Raw genomic sequence first — 25,021 nt, forward strand, 5'->3', positions numbered from 1 at the left:
TGCAGGCCGCGCGCGCCCCTGCTGCCACCGGGCCTCCCGCGGTGGCTCCCGCGCCCCGCGGCGACTTCCGCACCCGCGCTTCCCTTTGTTCAAGTCCCTGAGCGGCGGCGGGGTCGGAGCCCGCGCCTTGGGCGACTGAGGCGGCCGCAGTCCGCGCCCTGGCGCCGCGGCGATGCCGGACCAGATCTCCGTGTCGGAATTCGTGGCCGAGACCCTTGAGGACTACAAGGCCCCCACGGCCTCTAGCTTCACCACGCGCACGGCCCAGTGCGGGAACGCCGTAATGGCCATCGAGGAGGTGAGCGGTAGCGTCGCCCGCGCCAGGCGGGAGGCTAGGGTCGCGGGGATCTCGCTGCGTCCTGGGGACCCGCTAGGCTTCCGCGCCTGGTGCCCGATACCCAGTGCCCTCCGCCTGCGCCCACACCCGGGAAAAGTTTTTGGTACCCCAAAGCCGGACGCAGCCGGACCAGCAGTGCCCAACACAGAAGCCCTTTGTTCCCTGCTCTAGGGAGAGGCTGCTTGGCCACCTTGGGCCTTTTTTGGGAACGCTCCTGTCTGTTCCCATTTCCAGTGCAGGGTTTCAGGTTCTTTGCTCCCATCCTCGGACAGGTTAATTTCGGCTGCAGAGTCTGTGGCAGCTTCGAGCCGGGGACCCCTGCGAGCTCTGCGGCCCTCAAGTGATGGGTCTCTCCAACTTGTTCAGGACCTCTCCAACTTGTTCCTGAAGTAGCCCGGCGGGGGCAGAAGTGGCTTCTGAGCCAACATGTAGAGCAGATCCAGGGACCCCAAGCTGCTTAGGCACGGGTGCCCATCCCATCTTGGGAGGCCTGGCAGTGCCCACTACTTGCCACAGAGCAGCGCTGTAGAGGGATGTGGAGAATGGTCTCTTTGAGGTCCAAAAGGTCTTTGGTGGCCGCTTCTGGGCTACCTGTGTGGTGCCTGTTGACAGTATGATCAGTTCCTGTGCCCTTAACCTGGAAAGGACCTGCATAGTCATTGTATTGAGTGGCTAAGCCGCGAGCTCTCCAGATCCTGGGGAAGAGGGACTGCGAGAAGGAAGCAGTTTGGGTTGAAAATTGAAGCAGGCTTGGAAGAGGCTGTGTGAGTCCAGAGACCACGGCTGTCCATAGCTTGGGAAAGCCTCACTTACATCATTTTCTTTACCTCCCCAACAGAATTTAGAGTTTCGTGTTTTCAGCTCTGTAGGCTTTGTTCGTCCAGCCGGACTCACAAAAGGTAGCTGGAGAACGAGACACACATGTGTAGCAGTAGTGAACCGATGACTACATTTCTTTTGCTCAGAATTTTAAGATCAAGGTAGACATTTTAAAATACTCTTGCCAGAGGTTGGTGTTCGGAGAGCTTTTAAATTAAGCTATGTCATTACATCCTTTCCCGTTGGTTGAACAAAGCAATCGCTATTAGGCTTTGGCTGGGCGGGGAGTGGGGTGGGGGACTAGACTATTATTCTTTCGTGTAAAATATTTGTCTTTGTAGACCTACACAGTCAGGAAATGAAAAATACTAGGTTCAGCATCCTGCTCTTGGAAGTGAGCTAGGGTATCCGTTCTTCTCCTTCACCCTAGTCCCCCTTTTTTCTCTCTCCCGTCTTCCCAAAGATCTGCTTGTAAATCTTTTGTAGCAAATTCAGTGAGAGCAGATTGCTTTAGTCCACTTTTCTCAGCCTGGTCTTTAGGTGCCACTGATGCCTTTAATGAGTCAGGTGGGGGATGAGAGCCCCTCCCCCATGAGGGCCCTTGCAAAGCACTAGGAAGATAGTCACAGTGTTTTGAAAATGCATCATTAATACTTATGAAAATAATTACATCCAAAAAGGTAGGATTCCCTATGTGGAAAGGACACTTGTGTCTGATGTCCTTTAAAGACAGCCCATGTTTATAAGGTTAGGACGCTTTTCTCATTGTATTGAATCAGTTAGGTATCAGTAATACTGGCAGATGTTGGAAAGCCAGGAAAATACGAGTTGCAATTAAAGTAGGCATGGCCTCTCTGATTAATTTTAGTTTATTTTGGATGAACCCAAAGCTGCTTTTCCATGCAGTGCAGGAGATTACCCAAGAGCTCAGTTACTGAGTAGATTAAAGAGAGACTGGATTTGGTCATTCTATTAAATTGCAGGCTGGCTTCACTCAGCCTCCAAAGCAGAAAATGGATTTGAGTTGGAAACAGGGAAAACCTGAACTCTTTGCAGGCTTATCTCATTTTAAGTGAGGCCAGCATCCACTCTAAGATAATAGTGTGTATGAACTGATTTGAAGGGTGAAAGGACTCAGTGTGGATTACTTAAAATAATGCTTTCTTTCTCCTCCTACATTATTTAATGTTTACTTCCAAAACAAAAAGTTGTTCTCTGTCTAGTGTAATAACACACCATGTTTACAATACTTAGACTTTAAACAAATGTTTTTTTATGGTCAGATGAGACATTAGGGTAGGTTTTGGGACGTACAAAAAGTTATGCATTTCATAGAAATACAACTAAAAAAATAAGTCCCTGGTCTTCTACTTAAATGAGTTATGGAATAGGTAAACTTATCTGATTAACTTTGGCAAACCTGATTGCTCCCAATGGAGAATATGTTTAACTGTTGTCATTTTCTGACTGAAATCGGCTTTCTTGACTGCACACCTGTAGCTAGAATGTCAGTAGTTAGCCAGTGCCTGACCTGTATTACAGGTATCAAACTGTTGTGTTTAATCTCTATCCCTGCTGTGCAGATAAGGAATTTGAGGCTAGGAGATTAGTTCAAGTTATAGACACAGCAAGTGGAGTTTAAACTTGGCTGGATGCTGCTTTCTCAAACTGCATGGCTTTTTCTAATGCTTAGTGATGGTGCTTTCTCAAAACTGCCCATAGCTAGATCAGCCACCTCCAAGTCAGGCTCCATCACTTTCCAGTTGTATGAATTGGGATGAGACCCTCCCCACCCACACACTCTTTTACAGTTTTCAGTCCAGTTCACAGTCTAGATAATCATGTCTATTTCTGAAGGTTCTGGTACAGTACACAGTAGACTTAGTAAATGGTAGCTGCTTTACCAGATTTCACTGTAATTACTGTATAGACCCTGGAATGAGAATGGAGGAGGGGAGAAGAAAATGGATGAATGGATGAAGGTGTGCATATAAATGAAAATTGTTGTCCCTCCTCCTAGGTGTGCCTGTGTGTGGATGGGTTTTTGTGTGTGTGTGTGTGTGTGTGTGTGTGATGGTTCCTGTGCTGACCGAGGCCAGAGGCTGAACTTGCAAAGCTTTCCTGAATCAGTTCCCCACAGCCTGTCTCTGCTTCCCCTGAATCCTGGGAATCCCCATGCAGGTTCACAGGCTTGTGCAGCAAGCACCTGACACCCTAAGCTGCCTTCCCAGCCCCCATGCATTCTCTCTAAGGAACTTATTGTCTTGGTAACAGGTGAGAGTGTAGGTGGTTTGAAACTTTTCACTTCCTGATGACTTTCTCTGGGTGACTTACTTTGCACAGTTTGCAAAGTGCAGAAGCGCAACTGGTGTCAGCTTTGTGCTTTGGAAATAAGGGAGAAAATAAGTAGTTGTGGCATAAATCTGAAAACTGAGCCCCGCCACCCCCCACCCTCTTCCCAGCTTTGATTTTTATATCTTAGTTTATTTAAGCCTCTGGTTACTTCAAAATACTCTGGAAATAGAGAAACATTGTGTGCATTCTTGGGACACTCCTGTTGTTTGTTAGGGCTTCTTCATAGCTCCATTCATTCCTACCCTGTTTATTTGGCATTGATGTAGTTTTAAAAAAAAAATTTGATATTGACTCTTAAGTATCAAAATTTAACTTTTTCCTTCCATGGCCATGAGTCTCTTATTCTGTTGTTCTTGGTTACCTTGGAAATCGCTTTGCTGTTTTAACTGCAAAAGGAGAATGAACATCTGGACTGTACAGACTCCCAGGGGGATGTTGTTCATGGGGCCAGGCTCCGTCCAGCATTTCCAGTGGGAACTGGCCTTGCATTTGATTCTGAGTTGTAGTCCTTTGTGACTTGTTTGTAAACCAGCGCCTTCAGAATCCCAGGCTAACAGATTTTGAATCTATGGTCAGAAGGATGCCCCCTTTTTCTCAGTGTATCCTTGGAAGGGAGTAGGTTAACAGGCAATCATTTTATGCTGCCCTGAAATCTGAATTGGTGTCTCTGGAACGTTTTGAATCAGTTAGGGTGGAATTGGTTTCCCTCCAGCTGAACTCAATTTCTCTTTTATGATTAGTAGTGCAGTTACTATGATACCACTCCTTGTGCATCCCAGCTCTTGCTGTGGTTCATTTGGGACCTGCTGCTGTGTGTTAGGTGAAGGGATTAGACATCTCTTCTCTTTGAAAGAATCTGTGGTTCCGTGGGGAGAAACCGACTCTCCAGGCAGATCAGTGACGTGAGGCCATGTCTGTGAGAGCATCTATGGCGATGATATACAGAACAGGAAGACTGGGACTGCTTACATGTGATCAGAGCATCTATGGTGATGATATTGAGAACAGGAAGACTGGGACTGCTTACATGTGATCAGAGAATCTATGGCCATGATATAGAGAACAGGAAGACTGGAACTGCTTACATATGATCAGGGATGTGGATGAAAGGGCCTTGAATGGAAGCCTGGTGTAAGAGGCTCCAAGGTGGTTTAATCCAGTCTTCCATATCTGTGTCCCTACCTTAGGGAAATATTTATCCACTCTTGGGCTGGTGATCAACTAGGCCTTTGGTGGAATTTTCCTATCCATCCAGACTGCAGAAGGCTCCTTAGGCCAAGAATTTACAGAGGCCTTTCATGGTGGGGAATTGCACTTTTGGCTTTTGGTCAGCATTGTAGCCCAAGAATGAAGTCAGCTCTTTGCTAACATTACTCTGTCTCAGATGCTTGGTGGCGACATGGGTTAGTGGCCACTCTGTTGTGTGATGTAGATTCAGGACTTTGTTCTCCATACTTGCAGGAAGTCCTGTTGATGAGCACAGTTTTAGGTCCTTGCAACTCCAAAATGCTTCACCTGACAGCACCAGTCAGTGTGGTGTGGAACTTGCAGAGCCTCAGGTTCCATGGCAGAGCTGTGGAAATAATGTGTGCATTTTAACAGCACTCTCAGGAGCAGTGTGTGCACCAGGGTTTGAAAGTACTGTTGTAGGCTGCCCTGAGTCCTGGCTGTGTTCAGAGTTGCCGCGTGGGGGAGGGGGTGTCTGTGGACTGGAAGAACCTGGTTCTGTCTCCTAAATTCTGATTTCATATGATTTGGGTGAGGCCTGGAGCTTTTATATTTGTAAAAGGCTCCTCCCTAGTTGATAATCACTGATAGACAGGTGATTATGTCATGTTGTGTGCCAGGAAGTGATAAGTCAAGGTTATGCATAACTTGGGGAAAGGATGTGGTTTTGGAAGGGAGGAAACTGAAGTCTCTGGAGAGGTGACCTTTGAGCAGTCTGGAATGTAGAGGCTGCCTGCTTGCAAAGACCTGGGGAAAGAGGAGTCCTGGAAAAGGCCTGAGGTGTGAGTATCAGGGCAGAGAGAAGGCCTGTGATCAGAGGTGAGGGAGAGCAGAGGGGCCTGTGTGGAGGGGTGGCTTAGGTCCAGATAGCACTGGGCTTTACCTTGGGGAGAGAATTTGCACTTTGGCTGTGGAATGGTGCGAAGCTGTTAGAGGGTGTGGGGCTCAGACTCCTATGGTCTGATTTCCTCTTTAGGATTTACTTTTTATTGATTTGTATCTGTGTGTGACACTCAGAATGCAGATGTCCTTAGAGCTTATGCAGCCAGAGTAGTAGGCAGCTGTGAATTTCTTGGTTGTGGGTGCTGGGAATGAAACTTGGAACCTCCAGAAGAGCAGGAAGTTCTCTTACAATAAACCATTTCTCCAGCCACTGCTTCACAGTTTAAAGACATTTCAGTGCTTGTTCCTAGTCCCAGGAGAAAGGTGGGGAGACCAGCAAGGGAGTAGGGGTTCATTTGGGTGCTACGGTGGTGGCAGTGCTGAAGTGTCCTTTGAACTGGGTGTCATTCCCTGGTACTTGAAGCATGGGTCTCCTATCATCCCCAAGGTAAAAGTGGCACTGTCCAGCATGCCTTAGTGGTAGAGACCAGGTCTACTGTAAAGATTGACTGGCTGGAGGACTTGTATTGAAAGCAGTCTTTTTTGTTTTTGTTTTTTGTTTGTTTGTTTGTTTTTGGTTTTGGGTGTTTTTTTTTGGGGGGGGGGTTCAAGACAGGTTTTCTCTGTATAGCCCTGGGGGTCCTGGAACTCACTTAGTAGACCAGTCTGGCCTCGAACCCAGGAATCCACCTGGCTCTACCTCCTGAGTGCTGGTATTAAAGATGTGTACCACCACACCTGGCTATAACTAGCATTTTTATGAACTTTAATTCTATGTTAAGAAAATGTGCTTTTGCCAGTTGGTTGCCTAATACCAAATGGTCAGCACCGAAGCCAGACATATAAATAATTTTATACAGATTGTGCAGGCTGTGTTTACATATTTAGGGAATATACATGTATGTATAAAATAACAAATGAAAAGAGAGGTTATGAATTTGAAAGAGAGGAAGCAGGGATATGTGGGTTGGTTTGGAGAATAGAAACGATGAGATTATATTACAATTTCAAAAAATAAAGAAAAGTAATTGTAAAGTAAGAAAGCATTAAATGGGCTTATTTAAGTTTATTTCTTTTTGGGAGAGGTCATATAGGCACCATGGAGTCATGTGACTCTGGGTTTCAGCAGGTGACAAAACAGGAGTTCTGACCACTCTGGTTGGTTCTTCAATGTCCTTTCACTGTACAGAGGTGGTTTTCCTTAGTGCAAGCTGGTGTCCATTGAGTCTCTGCAGGCCAGCTTCCATTGTTGTCAACTTAGAGGAGCCAAGACTGACAACTCCAGAGATATCAAGTGCTAACCCCTGGGGAGGCATTAGAGGCCCTTTTTTTAGAGGCTTTTCTTTTCTTGTTTTACTTTTTAGTCAGGGCTTCAGGGTTGCCTTGAACTCTATGTACCAAATATACCTTTGGATTTCAGATCCTCCTGCCTCTGCTTCCACCTTTGAAGGCTGCAATTACAGCATGTGTTATCATGTTTGTTTTATGTGGTGCCAGGGATCAAACCCTGAGCCTCTTGAATGCCAGGCAAACATTCTACCAACTGAGCTGCCTCTGTAACCTCTAGAGGCGTTTACTGAGAGGCCTTCACTGCCACAGAGTGAGTTGTCTAATAATATACCTGGTCCCTTAGGGCTGTGGGTTCCAGAAAACCATCTGGGTTGTGTACATAAAGGCCTCATAGTGAATGACTCAGGCTGGGTCTTCGAGGCCAGGAGATCTGTGTGTGGTGGCTGCTCTTCTTAGAGGGGCACAAGCTAAACCATGCCAATTAAGGTAACTGTTAGGGACAGACCTTCCACCTAGGGCTGTCCTAATCATCAGGATCCATTCTTCTCAGATCAAAGAAAAAGTCTCCAACTAATGCCCACTGGAACATGGCAGAAGAGGGGGTACAAAGAGCATCAGAGGACACATTTGGTAAAACACTTGCTTTCTGGATATAATGTGACCATTGCACCCTGGGCAGTGCCATTCCATTTATATGCACAAGATCCAGCCTAACAGATATTGAGTAATATTCCATCAGGCAGCACTAAGTGACCTTAGTAACGATGGTGATGGTGATGAAGAAGGAGAAGGAGGAGGAGGAGGAGGAAGAAGAGAAGAAGAAGAAGAAGAGGAGGAGGGGATGGAGAGGGAGGAGAAATGGGGGAACTAGGAGGAAAAAGAAGACACAATGGAGACATGAAGGTGCAAGTGTCAGAGAGGATGTAGGTAGAGGTAGGAATGAGAGATAGAAACAATCAAGATATACTGTGTGCACATATGAAATTGTCAAAGAATAAATTAATAACAAATAAATAATAAACCTTCCAGTTCAGCTCACCCCTGCTTCCTGACCATTGTCTTGCCTCTAACAACCCTAACACTAAGAACCCTAATCCTAACCTTAACCCTCTAATAGGCTAACCCTAAGTCTAACCCTGCTTACTGTGAGGGAAATGTGTTCATTATACCTTTTGAAGTGAGAAACCATTTCTTATTCTTGATCTTTTGAGATCATCAGATCCACTTTCAGTCTAGGCAATAGATTCTTTTGGCATCCTACATACATAAAAGACAATGAACAGGGTTGTTCTTTCATTTTTTTATACTTGCCCTATTTTTGTATTTTAGAAATGGTGATTTGCTAGTTTGATTTTTAAAATTGGCATTGGAAAGTACTTATTTCTTCAGAATTCTGGTACATAGTGAATATCAGCTGCAATATCCTGCAACATGAGATAACCCGTCCTTGATTTTTCTAAGTTCCCTTGGCCAAGAACCTTTCTATTATAGACATTAGAGAGACATTGTATTAAATTTCCTTTCTGTATCCACAGAGAAATTCATTCTGATTTGAGATATGTTTATCTAGAGAACCTGTCCTAATACAACTGTGGCTTTTCTCTACTTTGCCACTGATGCTGATGTGCTGGCTAACAAGAGGGCTCATCAGTGTTTCCCTTACGTTTGTGGCTTTCCTCCCAGGGTTGGTTGGTTCCTATCATCTGGGAAAGGGAGCTGCAGTCTCCCTGAGCCTAGCACTGAGCCACAAACAAAACTCTTGTTTCCTAAAATCCCTCTTTAATGTTCATTGCCTGGGCACCCTCTCACTCAGATTGATAACCCCACTGCACCTTGGGTAATGGGCTATGCATGCTCTTCCCCTGGATTTCAGGAAGAAGAAGGCAAGTGATGTGAGGCAAGCTCAGGCAAGGTCTGAAGTCAGGTCCTGGTAATGGAGGATCATTACTCACAGTGGGCAGGAGCAGGCAGCTGGCTAGCCTGAGCTGGAATGTGTTGGCAACTAAAAGGGGGAAGAAAGGAAAGGGGAGGGGGGGGGAAGGCCCACGCTCTGCCAGAGTTCCACCTATGCTCTGGACAGAGATGTGGGAGAGCTGCCATTCACTTTCAACTCAGCCCTGAGTGGGCATCTAAGCCTTTGACCCACTCTTTGGGTCTGAACAAGGGGCAGCCCAACCTGGGAGCCCCAGGGATACTTTTCTAAAGCCCTGGAGTTATGGGAGAAAGGGATGAGGGATGAGAGGTTCCCACACCTGTGAGAGTGAGCACAGTGGATCTGCAGTGGAGCACATGAAGGCCTTCCATCTGGAGAGTAGAAAGGGCTCATTACAAGAAAGCCTATCCCATCCTCCAAGGGCAGTGGGCCTTGATTAACAGAGACATTCTATAGTTTTAGAGCTTTATTATAGAAAGGCAGGGAGAAAGAGAGAAGGTAGAAGAGAGAGAGAGAGAGGCCCCTCTAGAAGGCTAGAAGGGGGAAGGCTAGATAGAAAGAGAGTAAGAGGGAGAGAGGAGAGGTCAAAGAGAAAGGAAAGAGGAGAGAGGAGTGCAAGAAATGAGAGGTAAGAGATCAAAGGAGTGAGAGCAAGAGAGATAGACAGGGCTGAACAGCCCTTTTTATGGTCTTTACTGTTGCTAGGTAACTGGGGAGGAGTTTAGCCTGAAGGTCAGAAGCTTGGGACATTGCCTACATGACTTTTAGCCAGGCTTCTCTTGTGGTTGCTGGGGTGTGGGTGGGGGACTGTAACTTAGGCAGGAGCCTGAGTTCCAGAAGCATGAGGGAATTGATACCTTCCTTGTCACATAGGTGAATTATCACCCTCCTGGGGTTCAGACCTCAGCTCAACTGGAGACCTGCCTGTCTGTGCACAGCCCAGTGCCCCACATGAATGGTGAGTTCTCCCCCAGGGCTGGGAGGGGTGAGAGTCCTCTTGGGGACTGGCTCAAATGCTAATGTAGTGCAAACCACACCTGAGATCTGGAAAAGGTGTGGCCCTGGACATGAAGCACACTTTAACCATAAAGAAGGGTGAGGCCCACTGGCCAATCAAGATCTCCACAGGCAGACCTGCCAGTCAGACAAGGAGGCGGGATCTTCCCGGTGCCTTTCCCCAGGTTCACTGTGGCTGTGCAGGCTTGAATGGTTCTCTGTGTCCTGCTCTGAGCTCTGCTGTTGGGTGCTGTGAGAGGACCTCAGGGAAGCCCTTGATTTCGAGGCATGGTGAGCACAGGGTTACTGCCCACAGAGGATAGGGGCATGGTGGTGCTGAGCAGTGGAAGCTGGGGTGGTGAGTCCTCTCTGGGGCTGGATGGGAAGTATAAGTCATATGTGAGCACCTGTGAGGTCTCTCGTGTTGCTTCTCACTTGCTCCATCGGGGTGACCTCTGAATAACTTCCCCATCATTGCCCAAATCCTTTGGACCTTAGTTAGGCTGGCTTGTGAAAACAAGGGTGGTTTCTTTGAGTCTGTAGCACACATGTCCAAACCCCTTTGTCTTTTAGTATACATTAAGAAGACAGGTAAAAATCTAATAGGTCTGATTTCATACATTATACTTGTTTTTGTTTTGTTTAGGTTTTGTTAATTTTTTTTCTGTTGCAGTTTTTTCATATTTTTTACATCATATGTTTAGTGAGTTGAGTATTATTTGGCAAAGGGACTTTAATAATTTCAGAATTTTTTTGTGGTTTTATTGAAAAATGATAAACCTCTGAGTTGATATTCTTCTATTCCAATCGTTTGTAATTTTCGCCATCACATATTTTGTAGAAGTCCTAGTTGTTTATTGCCATGAAACTTTTAGAATCCACATTTTTTGACTGAGATATCAATTTTTTCTCTTCCTCTTGAATCCCTGAGATTCTGTCTTCCTTTCCTGTTCTGTGGGTGAAACTTGCCTCTGTAGTTGTCAGGTAATCTCATGTCCTGCTCTTAGGGACTTAGCAACTGCTTATGTCATTTCCTGCCTCCATCCCCTGTGTCTGTTGTCAGGCGTGCTTTATATACATGGACCACCAGCTATAGCAGATCTCTATTTTTGTTCCCTGTCCCTGTTCTCTGCACATGCACACTCTCTGTCATCTCTCCCCTCATGGCTCTCTTTCTCCTCCCTGTCTGTGTGTCTGTCTGCAGGTCCTCTTGTGTATTTCTATCCCTTCCCCAGGTTCTCACTCCTCTCCCTTCCCCCAAACAACCTCTTTTGCACTTTATCTGTTGCATGCTTTAATTTCTCAGACCTGCTGTGATGGGATAGCTTGGATTTCTTGGTTGCAATTGTTCCTGGCTGTTACTCTCTATGTTGCTATGCTGGTGTGTAGCCATCTCTGTTTGGGTGATTATTGACCTAGGTACTGGCCTCTGGGTTTGTCTTTTTGGGTGGGAGTTTTGTTCCTGGGTTACTGTTTGATACATGGATTTGAAGAGAGTGTTCACTGACAGTTTCCTATTTTACTGACCTATTTGGTGAGTATGGTCAACAGGGGATGCTTTGTGATATTAAAAGCTGGGAGAAGCAATAGGCAAGAACAGAAGATCTTAGTAATCCACAAGGAGACATAGTCAGGAGAGAGATCAAGCAGCCCATGGTGTTTAATACAATGTTGGAACAACTGGGAAAATTGAATCTGGGATAAAAAATCATTCATGAAGTTGATCTATGGAAGCTTACCTTGTGTCCTTTCAGGCATGGAATGTGGTTGAACAGGGAGTATCTGCCCAAGTGGGGGCTGAGACACAGGGATGAGGCAGGAATGGATGGACAGGTGGGGATTGTCTATGGTGTCTATAGGAGTCTTGCACAGGAGGAGAGGAAAATTACACTGCTACTCTTTTCCAGTGTTAAGGGTAGCTGATATTAGGGTCTGCAGTAACAGATAGTGTGGTAGGTCTTTGGACAAAGTCTAGTCTACAGACAGGCATGGTTGTGGTTATCCAGGAGTTTCTGTCGATAATCAGGGGCTCAGCAACAGAGATGAGTTTGTAAATCCCAAACAGTTTGCTTTTTGAGAATGTACATTTGTACATTCCAGCAAAAATCCCATGACAAAATCCCCTTATCAACAGCCAGTTAAGGTACATCAGCAGGGTCAAGCTACCTAGAGATAACTAAGACCTCCTATAGAAAACAAAAACAAAAACAGCTTACCCATCATGGCTGTCAGATTTTTTTGCCCCCCTTGCTTGGTTCCTGCACATTATGTCAGACATACAGTTTTCAAAATATTACAATGCTGATTTGTATGCAAACTCCCCACTCTTGTTGTAACTACAATATATACTCAAAACCTCTAGACTTGATCTCTCAGTTTGTACCTAATGGGAGTTTGACTGCTGAGAGTCCTTGTTACTGAGCTCATAAAAAAGACCTCTGTTTATTTGCATTGCAATAGGCTCTGTGCTGGTCATTGCAGTTTCTGTGAGTTAGGCATAAAACCTTGATGCTTTGACTGGACCCCCAAGACCCTCAGGACTCCCATCGGAAGGGTTGAGAGACTGCTGTTAGGATGTGTCATTGCTGTTCTTTGTATCAGTGACCTGTCTGTCAGAAATGTGTCTGTGTACCTTGGTTTTTTTATTTTTCTTGAGTACTTGTGGAGTGAGATGAACATAGTGAATGTGGAACTCCAGTGAAGTGGAAATGCTGGAGAGTCCTAGCTACAAAGGGCTAGGAAGATGTTCCAGGCCCTGGAACAGGGGTTGTATGCCCCTGGTCTTAATTTCTGGGAAGTTACAGTAGTCTTGGAACCCTGCTCCATGGCTCACAGCTGCCATTCTGTCTTCATTTTCTCCTCTGTACAAGTGGTGGAATCTGCTGCTTAGCCTTCACTGCCCCCTCGTGGCCCTCTATTATGTGTGTGCCACTTTAGTATTCTCTTACTGAGAGAGGAAGTGAGACTGATTCCATCCCAATTGATATAGTTACTCACCTTCCACCTTGGGTTAAATCCCTCTTATCAAGAGGACCTGTACCCATTAAATTGCCCCTGACAGAGAGCTCTTTATGACCGCATTCAGGGCAAAATCAGACTCTGCAAAACAGGGTGGAAAGGACAAAGACCTCATTTTGCCCCCTTCTAAACAACCCTGTTCTCAGTCTCTATGTGACTCTGTAGTTTTGAACTTGGAGCTGTCAGTGTATGGGAGGTTGTTTTTCATCCCTTCCAGCAAAGTTAGCATATCTTCCTTAGACCAGCAATCTTATTTCCAGGTCTGTGGGCAATCTGCTCCTCTATTCACCTTCCAGCTGTTTGGCCACCTCTTTGGTCTCCCTGGCCTGGGAATCCAGGGTTAAGGACACCACACCACAGGGCAGTGCAGCCTCCCTTCTCCCCATTCCATCGTATCCTTCCATGCTCTGAGCCAGGAACCCTTCCCATTTTATCCTGGCTCAGACACTACTCCAACTCCCTGATGTGGTGGCAGGGGTCCTGTAATTGATATGGTTAGATCTTTGGTTTTGGAGTTTTACAACTTTCTCATTTATTATTGTCTCTCTGTCATAGTTGTTTTAACTCAACATTTCAGACTACAGTCATCTGAAGGAGCCTCAGTTGCAGGTGTGCCCTCATCAGAATGGCTGGTTTCTATGTCTCTGAGAGATAGTGTTGATAATTAATATAGGAAGACTCTTCCATGAAGGGTGGCAATATTGGGAAGCAAGTGGACATGGGTTGGATGAGAGAGCTAGGTGAGCATTGTAGCCTCCTGTGGCCATGTGAACTGGGTTCCCCTGAAAGGCAGCCCGGGGCTGAAAGAGATCAAAGGGCAACAAAAGAATGAGGCCAAGACAAACCTTTCTGTTCAAAGCCTCTGAAGTTTACTGAGAGTCCCTGCTTATAAAGAGGGTAGGCCCATCATCTGCCAGCCCATTCTTTGTGCCTGGAGCCAGCCCATAGGCGATCTATAGGGCTTGTCTCCAGATAGTCTCCAGGACCTTTCAGCAGGAAGCAGAGTATTGGAGAAGAGCAAATAGAGCCATCAAGGTCAGAAGTCTCTACCCTAGGTGTACTGGCTAGTTTTATGTGTCAACTTGACCAGCTGGAGTTATCACAGAAAAAGGAGCTTCAGTTGAGGAAATGCCTCCATGAGATCCAACTGTAAGGCATTTTCCCCATTAGTGATCAAGGGGGAAAGGCCCCTTGTGGGTGGGACCATCTCTGGGCTGGTAGTCTTGGTTCTATAAGAGAGCAGGCTGAGCAAGCCAGGGGAGGCAAGCCAGTAATGAACATCCCTCCATGGCCTCTGCATCAGCTCCTGCTTTCTGACCTGCTTGAGTTCCAGTCCTGACTTCCTTGGTGATGAACCAGTATTGAAGTGTAAGGCGAATAAACCCTTTCCTCCCCAACTTGCTTCTTGGTCATGATGTTTGTTTAGGAATAGAAACCCTGAGTAAGACACTAGGTAATCTCCTTCTTAATGGCAGCAAGGTCAAAGTCTAGCTCAGCCTGTTTCAAGGCTGAGGGAGGCTACAGAGCATGAGAGAGTGACCAAGCAAGAAAGCAAGGCAGGAAGTAGTGTTTGTCAAATATTTTTGCCTTCATTTTCTAGCTTCAGTTTCTAGTCTGAGCTCGCAGTAGGATGGGCTGTGATCTGACAGAACCGTGTAAAACAAACATTTATTACCTGAGATGCTTCTGCTCAGAGGAAACCATCACAGCAGCAGAGCTGCAAGGTAGAACAACAACAATAACAGCAACAACAACAATTGTTTCAAAAGCTGATTTTGCTGCTGGACAGAATCTCTGGTCTCTTTTGAAGGAATATGGAAAATATCAGAAATTGAGATGGCAAAAGTCATAGAAAGCTGTACATGGAGCTTAATCGGTTCTTCCTGTAGGGTCTGGAAGATTGGAGTGTTGACAGTAATGCAGCCACACGAAGTTGAGATCATACTATTTCAGTGGAAAATAGACTGAAAACTTTAGGAAGAAGTCATTTGTGTGATATTTTAGCCAAAAAAAAAAAAAAAAAAAATCTTTGTACTTGGCTTATTCCCTGAAATATTGAGTATTGAGTAAAATTATTGCTTGATTTGTATATTTTTATTCTATTGATATGTTTTTGTTCAATCTTCCTATTTCTTTACTCAATTTACATTCTAATCGGTACAACCACCCCATTCCACCTTCCGAGTCCCTCATCACTGACTCCCTTTTATCTCCCCATGGAGGGTGGGAACCTCTTGAGTATCCCCCAACTATGGCATGTCAAGTCTCTACAGGGTTAGACACATCCTTTCCCACTGAGGTCAGACAAAGCAGCCCAGTTAGGGAAACAGTTTGGACAGACAGGAACAGCTTAAGGGACATGCCCTGCTCTGGATGTTGGGGACCCCATGAAGACTGAGCAGCATATCCACTACATATATGGTGGGGGCCTCCGTCCCAGCCTGTGTGTGCTCTTTGGTTGGTGGCTCCATCTCTGAGAGTCTCCTAGGTTCTGGGTTAGTTGACTCTGTGGGTCTTCTCATGGACTTCCTATTCCTTCAGAGGCCGTCAATTCTTTCCCTAACTCTTTTAAAATACTCCCTGAGCCCTGTCCAATGTTAGGCTGTGGGTCTCTGCATATGTTTCAGTCAGATGCTGGATGGAGACACTCAGAGGGCAATGATGCTAAGCTACTATCTGCAAGTATAACAAATTATCCTCAGTAATGCCAGCCTTGGTGCTTGCCCAAGAGATGGGTTACCAGTTGGGTCGGGTATAGTTTGGCCATTCCCTCAGTCTCTGTTTCAACTTTGTGCCTGCCTTACTTGCAGACAGAACAAATTTTAGGAGAAAAGGTTTTTGGTTTTTTTGGTGTACTGAACACTTCACTGGTGGTTCTGCCTGACTGCAAGATGTCACCTCTTCATGGTCCATAACTCAATGCTATCTATCTCAGCTAAGATCACTTCCCTAGCCACATTTGTGCCCTCCCAATCATAGTCTCAGGCACATTCTACAGATGTTCCCACCCTAGCCCTGCTCCCTCCCAGCAAGTGCTGATTTTATTTCATTTTCTTGGCTCTCTGTCCTTCCCTTGTCTCTTACCACACCTGTTCCTAACACTCCCCTTCTACTTTCTTAACTACTGTCCCATCCAGTTTTCTCCCTTCCATCTGCCTCTTCTGTCTCTTTCATACCCCGTTCTGAGTGAGATTCAACCATGCTCATTTGTGCCTTGTCTCGTTTAGTGTCTTTCTGTCTATGAAGTGCAGTGTGGATATTCTGTAGTTATTGTTATTATTCACTTGTAAGTGAGTACGTACATGCATGTCCTTTTGTGCCTGAGTTACCGCATTCCAGATATTAGTTTCTAATTGTATCCATTTCTCTGTAAAATTCATGATGTCCTTGTTTTTTATACCTAAATAGCATCCCATTTTGTAAATGAAACATGGTTTTTGTGTCCACATTTCAGTTGAGGAACATCTGCATTCTGTCCTGTTTCTAACTGTTATACATAAAGTGGCTGTGAACTTAGTGGAGCAAATGCCCTTGTGGGTATATGCCTATGAAGGTACCCTGAGTGTAACACTTCCTCCTGCTTGCTGTGTTTTAAATTAATGGAAGGAGTATTCACAGTATTTCCTCATCCCAGGATGGAACCTTAAAGAAAACCTGCTGCAAATGTGATCCAAGGGAGGCAGTGTCCATTAATTTAGAAGCCAAACTTCACAGGATCATCCACATTGTGCCGCTTCTGGAAACTGAAAGATGAAAATACCATGGTCATTGATTCTTTCTCTATGGTTTCAGTTTAGCACCACTCCAGCTATCTTTTGACAAAGTCAGGATCCCAGGGAAGACTCTGTGAGAGTTCCTTGCATTTAAGTGGTGAGGTTGATGCTTGAGTTGCATTTTGTGACCACAGGTTGTGGAGAAAACTAACACATTGAGGAATCTGCCATGGAGAGATGCTTACAGGGAGATGAAGTACCCAAACTGAGAGATGTATAAGAAGTTACAGGAAGAGCACCATCTATGCCTTTAGGAATTGAAGTCCAATGTGTTTGAGACAAAGCTATAGGATTTGGTGTTTGCCCTGCTGTTTTTCTTGCCTTTGTCCAATCTTTTCTCTCTATGTGCACATTCCTATCGATTGGAATGGGAGTGGGTATTCAGTGCCATTTTATGTTGGAAATATATAACTTGCTTTCTGATTTTACAAGATGTGGCTGTCAAGATATTGTCTTGAGTATCAGCAGAGACTTTAGACATTTCAACCATGCAGGAGCCTTTCTAGATTCATCTTGGGGAAGATGAAAGTGTATACACACTCAAAATTTTCCTTTTTCTTTCTTTCATTTTTTGTTTATCCTATAATTTAGATATTCATTATCACCCTGATCACTGTCACTCTAGGTCCCTGCCCACCCAGACTCCCTCCTTCCATTCTCCTCTGTTTCTCCTTTGAGTGGGGTTGGGTCCCCCTGTGTACCCCATGGGCACATAGATTATACTCTGTTTTTTAGAATGGCATATGCTCGTGACATCAATACTGCCTGAGGCTTCAGAGTCATTGGATTCTGAGTGTTGATATTTCCCCAAACTTTTGTGTTTGTTTTGAAATTTTTAAATAAATAGGAGTGTTTTGCCTGTGTGCGTGAATATGAATATCATGTGTGCCTCATCCTTGGTGTTGTTGGAAGGTGGGCTCAGAACTCCTGTTCATAAAGCCATGGGTCACATAAATGCTAGTAATTGACCACCGTTATCTGGAAGACCAGCAAGAGCTTTCCATGGCTGAATTAGCACTCTCTCCTGCCTCATGTTACTTTTTATGTTCAACACTTATATTACTAATATTTTCATCTGTCCATTGGTCCATTAAATGTGCCTTGATTGCTAATAAAGTTTTACTAATGTTGCAGTTTAAAGCGGTACACTTCCTGTTTCTGCTAGATGAGTACAGAAGTGCAGGGAATGTATACTTCTTTGTAGGAGCTGTAGTAAACAACTGAGTTCTTTCTATCATTTTGGTCTCTGTGGTTGATTTTTGCAGTGGAGTAAGGGTCTTAATATGTAAACTTTGCTGTCCTGGAATGTGTTACATAGAACAGACAGGGATCCACCTCAGTGACGTATACCTACCCGTGACTCTGGGATTAAAGACATGAACAAATACACCCTGCTTGTCCATGATTTTTCTTGTTAGTGATTTTTCTTACAATTTCTGGGATGTGTCCTCAGTACTGTTGATCTGTTTCACCCTACATCTCCCTCTCAATTGGAATTCCTCTCAAAAGACTTTACCCTATTCATTTAAAATGTTCATAAGCAACACAGGTGAACCTTCAACTCAATTTACTTTAAAATGTTATGGTACTTAGATTATAACTTCTGTGTCCAGAGGTCACTGGAGGAAGCACCAGAATTACATGAATATATGGTCAAGGAAGCGTACATTTACTTTACAGTGATGTCAGTACCATGCTTTGTGATGTACACATGTATGGGATATTTTAGGATGCAGTGACTTATGATGATGTGCACGTGAACTTCACTGGGGAAGAGTGGAATTTGCTGGATCCTTCCCAGAAGAGTCTCTACAAAGATGTGATGCTGGAGACCTACTGGAACCTCACTGTTATAGGTATGACTGTGAATTTTCTTTTGCTTTTCAAAATAGTGGGAAGACATGTCTCTTGGTGAGTGATGATGCTCTGTTATTTCAATTGAGAACAAGGAAGACTGAGCTGAATAAATAGTGTCCAGTGATGTGAAAATTCACAGTACCTTGAATTTTGCCTTATTTCCAATACTATATCATTCATTTTTCTGGTACTGTCTTTTAGGCTACACTTGGGAAAACCATCATATTGAAAGACATTGTCAAAGTTCAAGAAGAAATGAAAGGTAATTTTCATGTGCAAGCTGATGCAATTATGCCTCTGAGGAAATTTTACTATTTTATGGAAGCTCTGAAGAAAATCAGCAGTGTAAAATGTCAATGCTTCACGTGTACCTATAATTATAATATTCTTTTTTTTAAAGATTTATTTATTTATTATATGTAAGTACACTGTAGCTGTCCTCAGATACTCCAGAAGAGGACATGTGGTTGCCAGGATTTGAACTCAGGACCTTCGGAAGAGCAGTTTGTGCTCTTAACCACTGAGCCATCTCGCCACCCTAATTATAATATTCTTAAAAAAATGTTCTGCCTCGATGTAGTTATCTGATTTATCTATCAATGCATTCCTCAAGAGAAGGAAACATTGTCTTAAGAGATACCGTTATTCAATTTTTACCTCTATTAGACCTATACTGATCTGACAATGTGTATAGACTTATAAGACTTAGATATTGCACATCGAATAGTGATAAATATATATCCAAATCCTTCAGATAAGCAAATAATCCATGGGAAAGTTGGTGATACTCATATTCTTATACTAAAATTGATCATTTGTTTAGGGTACAGTTTATGAGAGTCAAGAGTGTTGTCATAGGAGAAACCTTAATTCATGTATTACATGTCTATGAGGAACAAAAAGTCAAACAGTGTGAATGCAATGTGGAAACCTTTCATCTGTTATTTTTCTTTTAATGTATATATCATGTGTCACAATGGATGAAAGCCATGTGAGCATAGGGATATTGAAAGAAGCAATGTACTGCTTTCTATCCCAGAGCAGTGAGAAAATATGTCAGATTCTGCCTTTGGTAGACATTCTGAATATGATAAACGTTTGCAATCAATTGGTTTTCTAATTTTACTGGGAACTTCTCCAAGCTCACACTGTACAAAATCTTTATGGGTACTAGGAATTTGGAAATTCTGTTGTTTGTCCTGGTTCACATTCAAATGTGATACAATTCATGCTACAGGGAAAAATTATGAAAGCAATTAGTGTTATAAAGCTCTGGGTTGTTCCATTTTCCTCATATACATGAAATACATCATATAAATATCCCATATAAAACGGATGTTATAAATGTCAGCCATGTAATAACCATCACAGATATCTCGAAAGATGCAAAACAACCCATAATGAGGGAGAACACCATGAACATATAAAGTGATTTAACCAGATGATCTGGTCCACCTTTATCAGTAGACCAATTTGTAAACTTTATTCATCTTGATGAAATGATTGAACAGGGAAATTAATGTAGTAAACATATCACATGTGCCAATTTTCATTGCAGGTATGTAAGTAACCATAGTGGAGAGAAACTCTATGAATGTAATGAACGTTCTAAAGCCTTTTCATGTCCCAGTCATCTCCAATGTCATATAAGAAGACAAATTGGAGAAAAAACACATGAACATAATCAATGTGGTAAAGCCTTTCCAACACCCAGTCATCTTCAATATCACAAAAGAACCCATACTGGAGAGAAACCATATGAATGTCATCAATGTAGTCAAGCCTTTAAAAAATCCAGACATCTTCAACGTCATAAAAGAACACATACTGGAGAGAAATCTTATGAATGTAATCAATGTGGTAAAGCGTTTGCACACCTCAGTAATTTATATCGTCATAAAAGAACACATACTGGAGAGAAACCCTATGAATGTCATCAATGTGGTAAAGCCTTTTCATGTCACAGTCATCTCCAATCTCATAAAAGAACACATACTGGAGAGAAATCTTATGAATGTAATCAATGTGGTAAAGCGTTTGCACACCTCAGTAATTTATATCGTCATAAAAGAACACATACTGGAGAGAAACCCTATGAATGTCATCAATGTGGTAAAGCCTTTTCATGTCACAGTCATCTCCAATCTCATAAAAGAACACATACTGGAGAGAAACCCTATGAATGTCATCAATGTGGTAAAGCCTTTTCATGGCACAGTAATCTCCAATGTCATAAAAGAACACATACTGGAGAGAAACCCTATGAATGTAATCAATGTGGGAAAACCTTTGCAAGACTCTGTAATCTCCAATGTCATAAAAGAACACATACTGGAGAGAAACCCTATGAATGTAATCAATGTGGTAAAGCCTTTGCAGTTCACAATGTTCTCCAATCTCATCAAAGAACACATACTGGAGAGAAACCCTATAAATGTAATCAATGTGGTAAAGCCTTTTCACAATACAGTCCTCTCCAATGTCATAAAAGAACACATACTGGAGAGAAACCCTATGAATGTCATCAATGTGGTAAAGCCTTTTCATGTCACAGTCATCTCCAATCTCATAAAAGAACACATACTGGAGAGAAACCCTATGAATGTAATCAGTGTGGTAAAACCTTTTCACATTTCAGTACTCTCCAATGTCATAAAAGAACACATACTGGAGAGAAACCCTATGAATGTAATCAATGTGGTAAAGCCTTTGCAAGTCACAGTCATCTCCAACGTCATAAAAGAACACATACTGGAGAGAAACCCTATGAATGTAATCAATGTGGTAAAGCCTTTGCACAACTCATTAGTCTCCAGTATCATAAAAGAACACATACTGGAGAGAAACCCTATGAATGTAATCATTGTGGTAAAGCCTTTGCAGGTCACAGTGGTCTCCAATATCATAAAAGAACCCATAATGGAGAGAAACCTTCGAAACCTAATCAATGTGATAAAAGACTTTTCACAAAGTTATTGTCTCTATAATCATAAAAGAACCCATATTAGATAGAAACCTCATGAATGTCGTCAGTGTGCTAAAACCTGTGCATATCCCACTTGTCTTCAAAATGTAAAAAATTCCACACTGGAAAAAAATCTTATGAATGTAATCAATGTGGTAAAGACTTTTTACAACTCTATAGTCTCAATTATTTTTAAAGAAGACATAGAAGACAGAAACCTTAGGAAGGTAATCGGTGGTGTAAAGCATTTGATGTCACGGTCATCTACGATGACATAAAAGATCACATACAAGTGAGAATCCACGTGAATGTTATGAACGTAGTAAAACCTTTGCATGTCAGAGTACTTTAGGCATACACAAGACAAACCACACTGCAGAGAAACCCCAATTTAAATGTTTGCTTTTCTGAGAATTGGTTTGGTCATGAGATCTGTTCCTAGCCATTGAAAGGCTGAGGGAGAAACCCTCTGAGTATATTTAATATGGGAAAGCCTTTGCACAATTTTGTAGTCATCTTCATCATGGAAGAATTTGAACTGGGTAGAAACATTGTGAATCTATTTAGTATGGTGAAGCTTTTTATTGAGCTTCTTTTTATGTATATTCTTCTTTTTATGAGACTGTTCATACTGGAGACAGATGCTATGAATGTCAGCAGTGTGGTAAAGCCTTTACATTGTTGGGTCCACTGAGGTTCAACACAACTCACACTCCAGGACAATGCAAAGGATAAGAATTTATTGGGCTGGTGGTGGTGGTGCACTCCTTTAATCCTAGCACTCGGGAGACAGATGCAGGCAGATTACTGAGTTTGAGGCCCAACTAGTCTAGTGTGTGTTTCAGGACAGCCAGGGATACACAGTGGAACCCTGTTTGGGAAAACAAAAAAAGGAAAAACAAAAAGAATTTATTGGGATTAAGTCACTACTGATCAGTGAGAGACACAAAAGTATACTCAGAAGTTTATCTTCAAAACCTCACCTCCCACACCCCAACCTGAGACAGAAAGTTGTATAGCTTTCAAACACAAACACCTCAAAGTCCTGGGCCAACTTACAGCTACATTTTGTCCCAAATCAAAACTTATTTTTATTGAATGAGTCAATAAATGGTGATTGCTAACTCCTTGTATTTTGTTGTTGTTGTTGTTGTTGTTGCAGCTGTTGGTGGTGTTGGTGTTGGGCTCTGTGTGTGCTTTCCCTTCTTTTGTAGACAGTAAGAGATTATTTACTACCCGTGTTTACAAGAAGCCAAAAGTTTTTTTTTTTTTTTTGGCTTTGTAATCTACTTTTTTTTTTTTTTTGATTTTTAATATTTTTATTACATATTTTCCTCAATTACATTTCCAATACTATCCCAAAAGTCCCCCATAGCGCCCCCCACTTCCCTACCCACCCATTCCCATTCTTTTGGCCCTGGCATTCCCCTATATTGGGGCATATAAAGTTTGCAAGTCCAATGGGCCTCTCTTTCCATTGATGGCCGACTAGGCCATCTTTCCATACATATGCAGCTAGAGACAAGAGCTCCAGGGTTCTGGTTAGTACATCATGTTGTTCCAACAATAGGGTTGCAGATCCCTTTAGCTCCTTGGGTACTTTCTCTAGCTTCTCCATTGGGAGCCCTGTGATACATCCAATAGCTGACTGTGAACATCCACTCCTGTGTTTGCTAGGCCCCGGCATCGTCTCACAAGAGACAGCTATATTTGGGTCCTTTCAGCAAGATCTTACTAGTGTATGCAATGGTGCCAGCGTTTAGAAGCTGATTATGGGACGGATCCCTGGATACAGCAGTCTCTAAATGGTCCATCCTTTCATCACAGCTACGAACTTTGTCTCTGTAACTCCTTCCCTGGGTGTTTTGTTCCCAATTCTAAGAAGGTGCACAATGTCCACACTTTGGTCTTCATTCTTCTTGAGTTTCATGCGTTTATCAAATTGTATCTTATATCTTGGGTAGGGACAGTTCCTAAATAGTCTTGTACCTCACTTAAAGCTGTCATTGTCCCCTGAGATCCTCAGGACAGACCAAGGAGGGAGGCCCTGTGTTACCTCACTCCTACCCCCAGCCCCAGACACCCAAGCTCCTACAGCATTCATAGAGGGAATTTCATGGCACATGGTGTCCTCAGGACTTCCTGTAGGTAGAGTTCCTTTCTGGCCTTCATCTTCTGGAGGGAGAGGATATCTCCTGCTGCAATTTTCTTCACTTCCCCACATTCCATAGACACGCTCTCCAGGTTGTCAGTGAGTCTGAAGGAGATACCCAGAAAGAGTCCTCTGTCTTCGGAAAGAGGGTCTTTGGGTCCCCTCAATCGAAAATAGACACAATGTTATATGGTGTGCACTTCTGGTGCTAAAGAGAGCAGTTCCTGAGTCTATATGACTGAATGTCACCTGCATACATGCCTCCAGCCCCAGGGTCCTCAACTCCAGATGCCATCCATGCACAAGTGCATGGTAGGGTCCAGCCAAACCTGGAAACTGATGTCTGGAATCTGAAGCAGACAAAGAGGTCAGAGGAGTACAAGTTCTAGCCTATAGTGTCTCTTCTCATCCTGAGGCCCTTGGATACTTTGGTGTACACCCAGTGACTCCTTTGTAGCCAAACACCTCGCCACTGAATGAGGAGAGTCTGGGTCAGATAGTTCCTAATTTATGTCAGAACTTTGCTATGGTGTCAGAAGTCAGAGGATGATCAGTAGAAAGATCCCTCTGAAGATGGGCACCTCCTACATTCCCTCCCATCTGCCTGTGGATGAATGCGTGTACAAGTCTGCACACAGACTTGCTGATAGCTGTCTACCTTGGCAGGCCGTATGGCTGTGCTCAGCATGTATTGAGAATATACTCAATACATGTAGACCTGGCTCTGCACTTACAAACAACTACTACTGTTTCAGAGGACCTGAATTCAGTTCACAGCACCCACATCTGGCTCTGTGAGCCACCAGGAACTTCAGTTGCAGAGCCCTGACTTCTCTCCTCTAAGCATAGATACACACAGACATACATGTGAATAGAAATTTAAAAAATCTTTTTTAAAACGAAAAAGATAGCTGGGCAGTGGCAGCACACAACTTCAATCACAGTATTCATGAAGCAGAGGTAGGTGGGTCTCTGTGAGTTTGAGGCCAGCCTTGTCTACAGAGTGAGTTCCAGGATAGCCAGGGCTACACAGAGAAACCCTGTCTTGGGAGAAGTGCAGAGTAAAGAAAAGCAAAAAGAAGGAAAAAACATTCTCTTGTCAACCTCTATATCCTGCATGGGAAAGCATGCATGTGTGTATGTGTATAAGGGTGCATGTGTGTGCATGAGGGTGCATGTGTGTGTGCATGAGGGTGTGTGTGATGGTTTGTATATGCTTGGAGCAGGGATTGGCACTATTAGAAGGTGTGGCACTTTTGGAGTAAGTGTGGCCTTGTGGGAGTAGGCATGTCACTGTGGGTGTGGGCTTTAAGACCCTCATCCTAGCTGCCTGGAAGGCAGTATTCTGCTACTTTCAGATGAAGACGTAGAACTCTCAGTTCCTCTTGTGCCATGCCTGCCTGGATGATGCCATGTT

At 43.6% G+C, this 25,021-nt stretch overlaps 1 protein-coding gene across 1 annotated transcript; it reads left to right on the forward strand.

The window, feature by feature from the left end:
- LOC147001140 (uncharacterized) lies at positions 1–22,519 on the forward strand. The gene is made up of 3 exons (XM_085830427.1): positions 1–298; positions 18,360–18,541; positions 20,046–22,519. The coding sequence occupies exons 1-3, from the start codon at positions 173–175 to the stop codon at positions 21,472–21,474; spliced, it is 1,737 nt and encodes a 578-aa protein (XP_085686553.1). The 5' UTR covers positions 1–172; the 3' UTR covers positions 21,475–22,519.
- The last annotated feature ends 2,502 nt before the right edge of the window (positions 22,520–25,021 follow it).

Source organism: Mus caroli, unplaced genomic scaffold (assembly GCF_978045245.1).
Source record: "Mus caroli unplaced genomic scaffold, Mus_caroli_1 scaffold_14, whole genome shotgun sequence".
Classification (NCBI taxonomy): domain Eukaryota; kingdom Metazoa; phylum Chordata; class Mammalia; order Rodentia; family Muridae; genus Mus; species Mus caroli.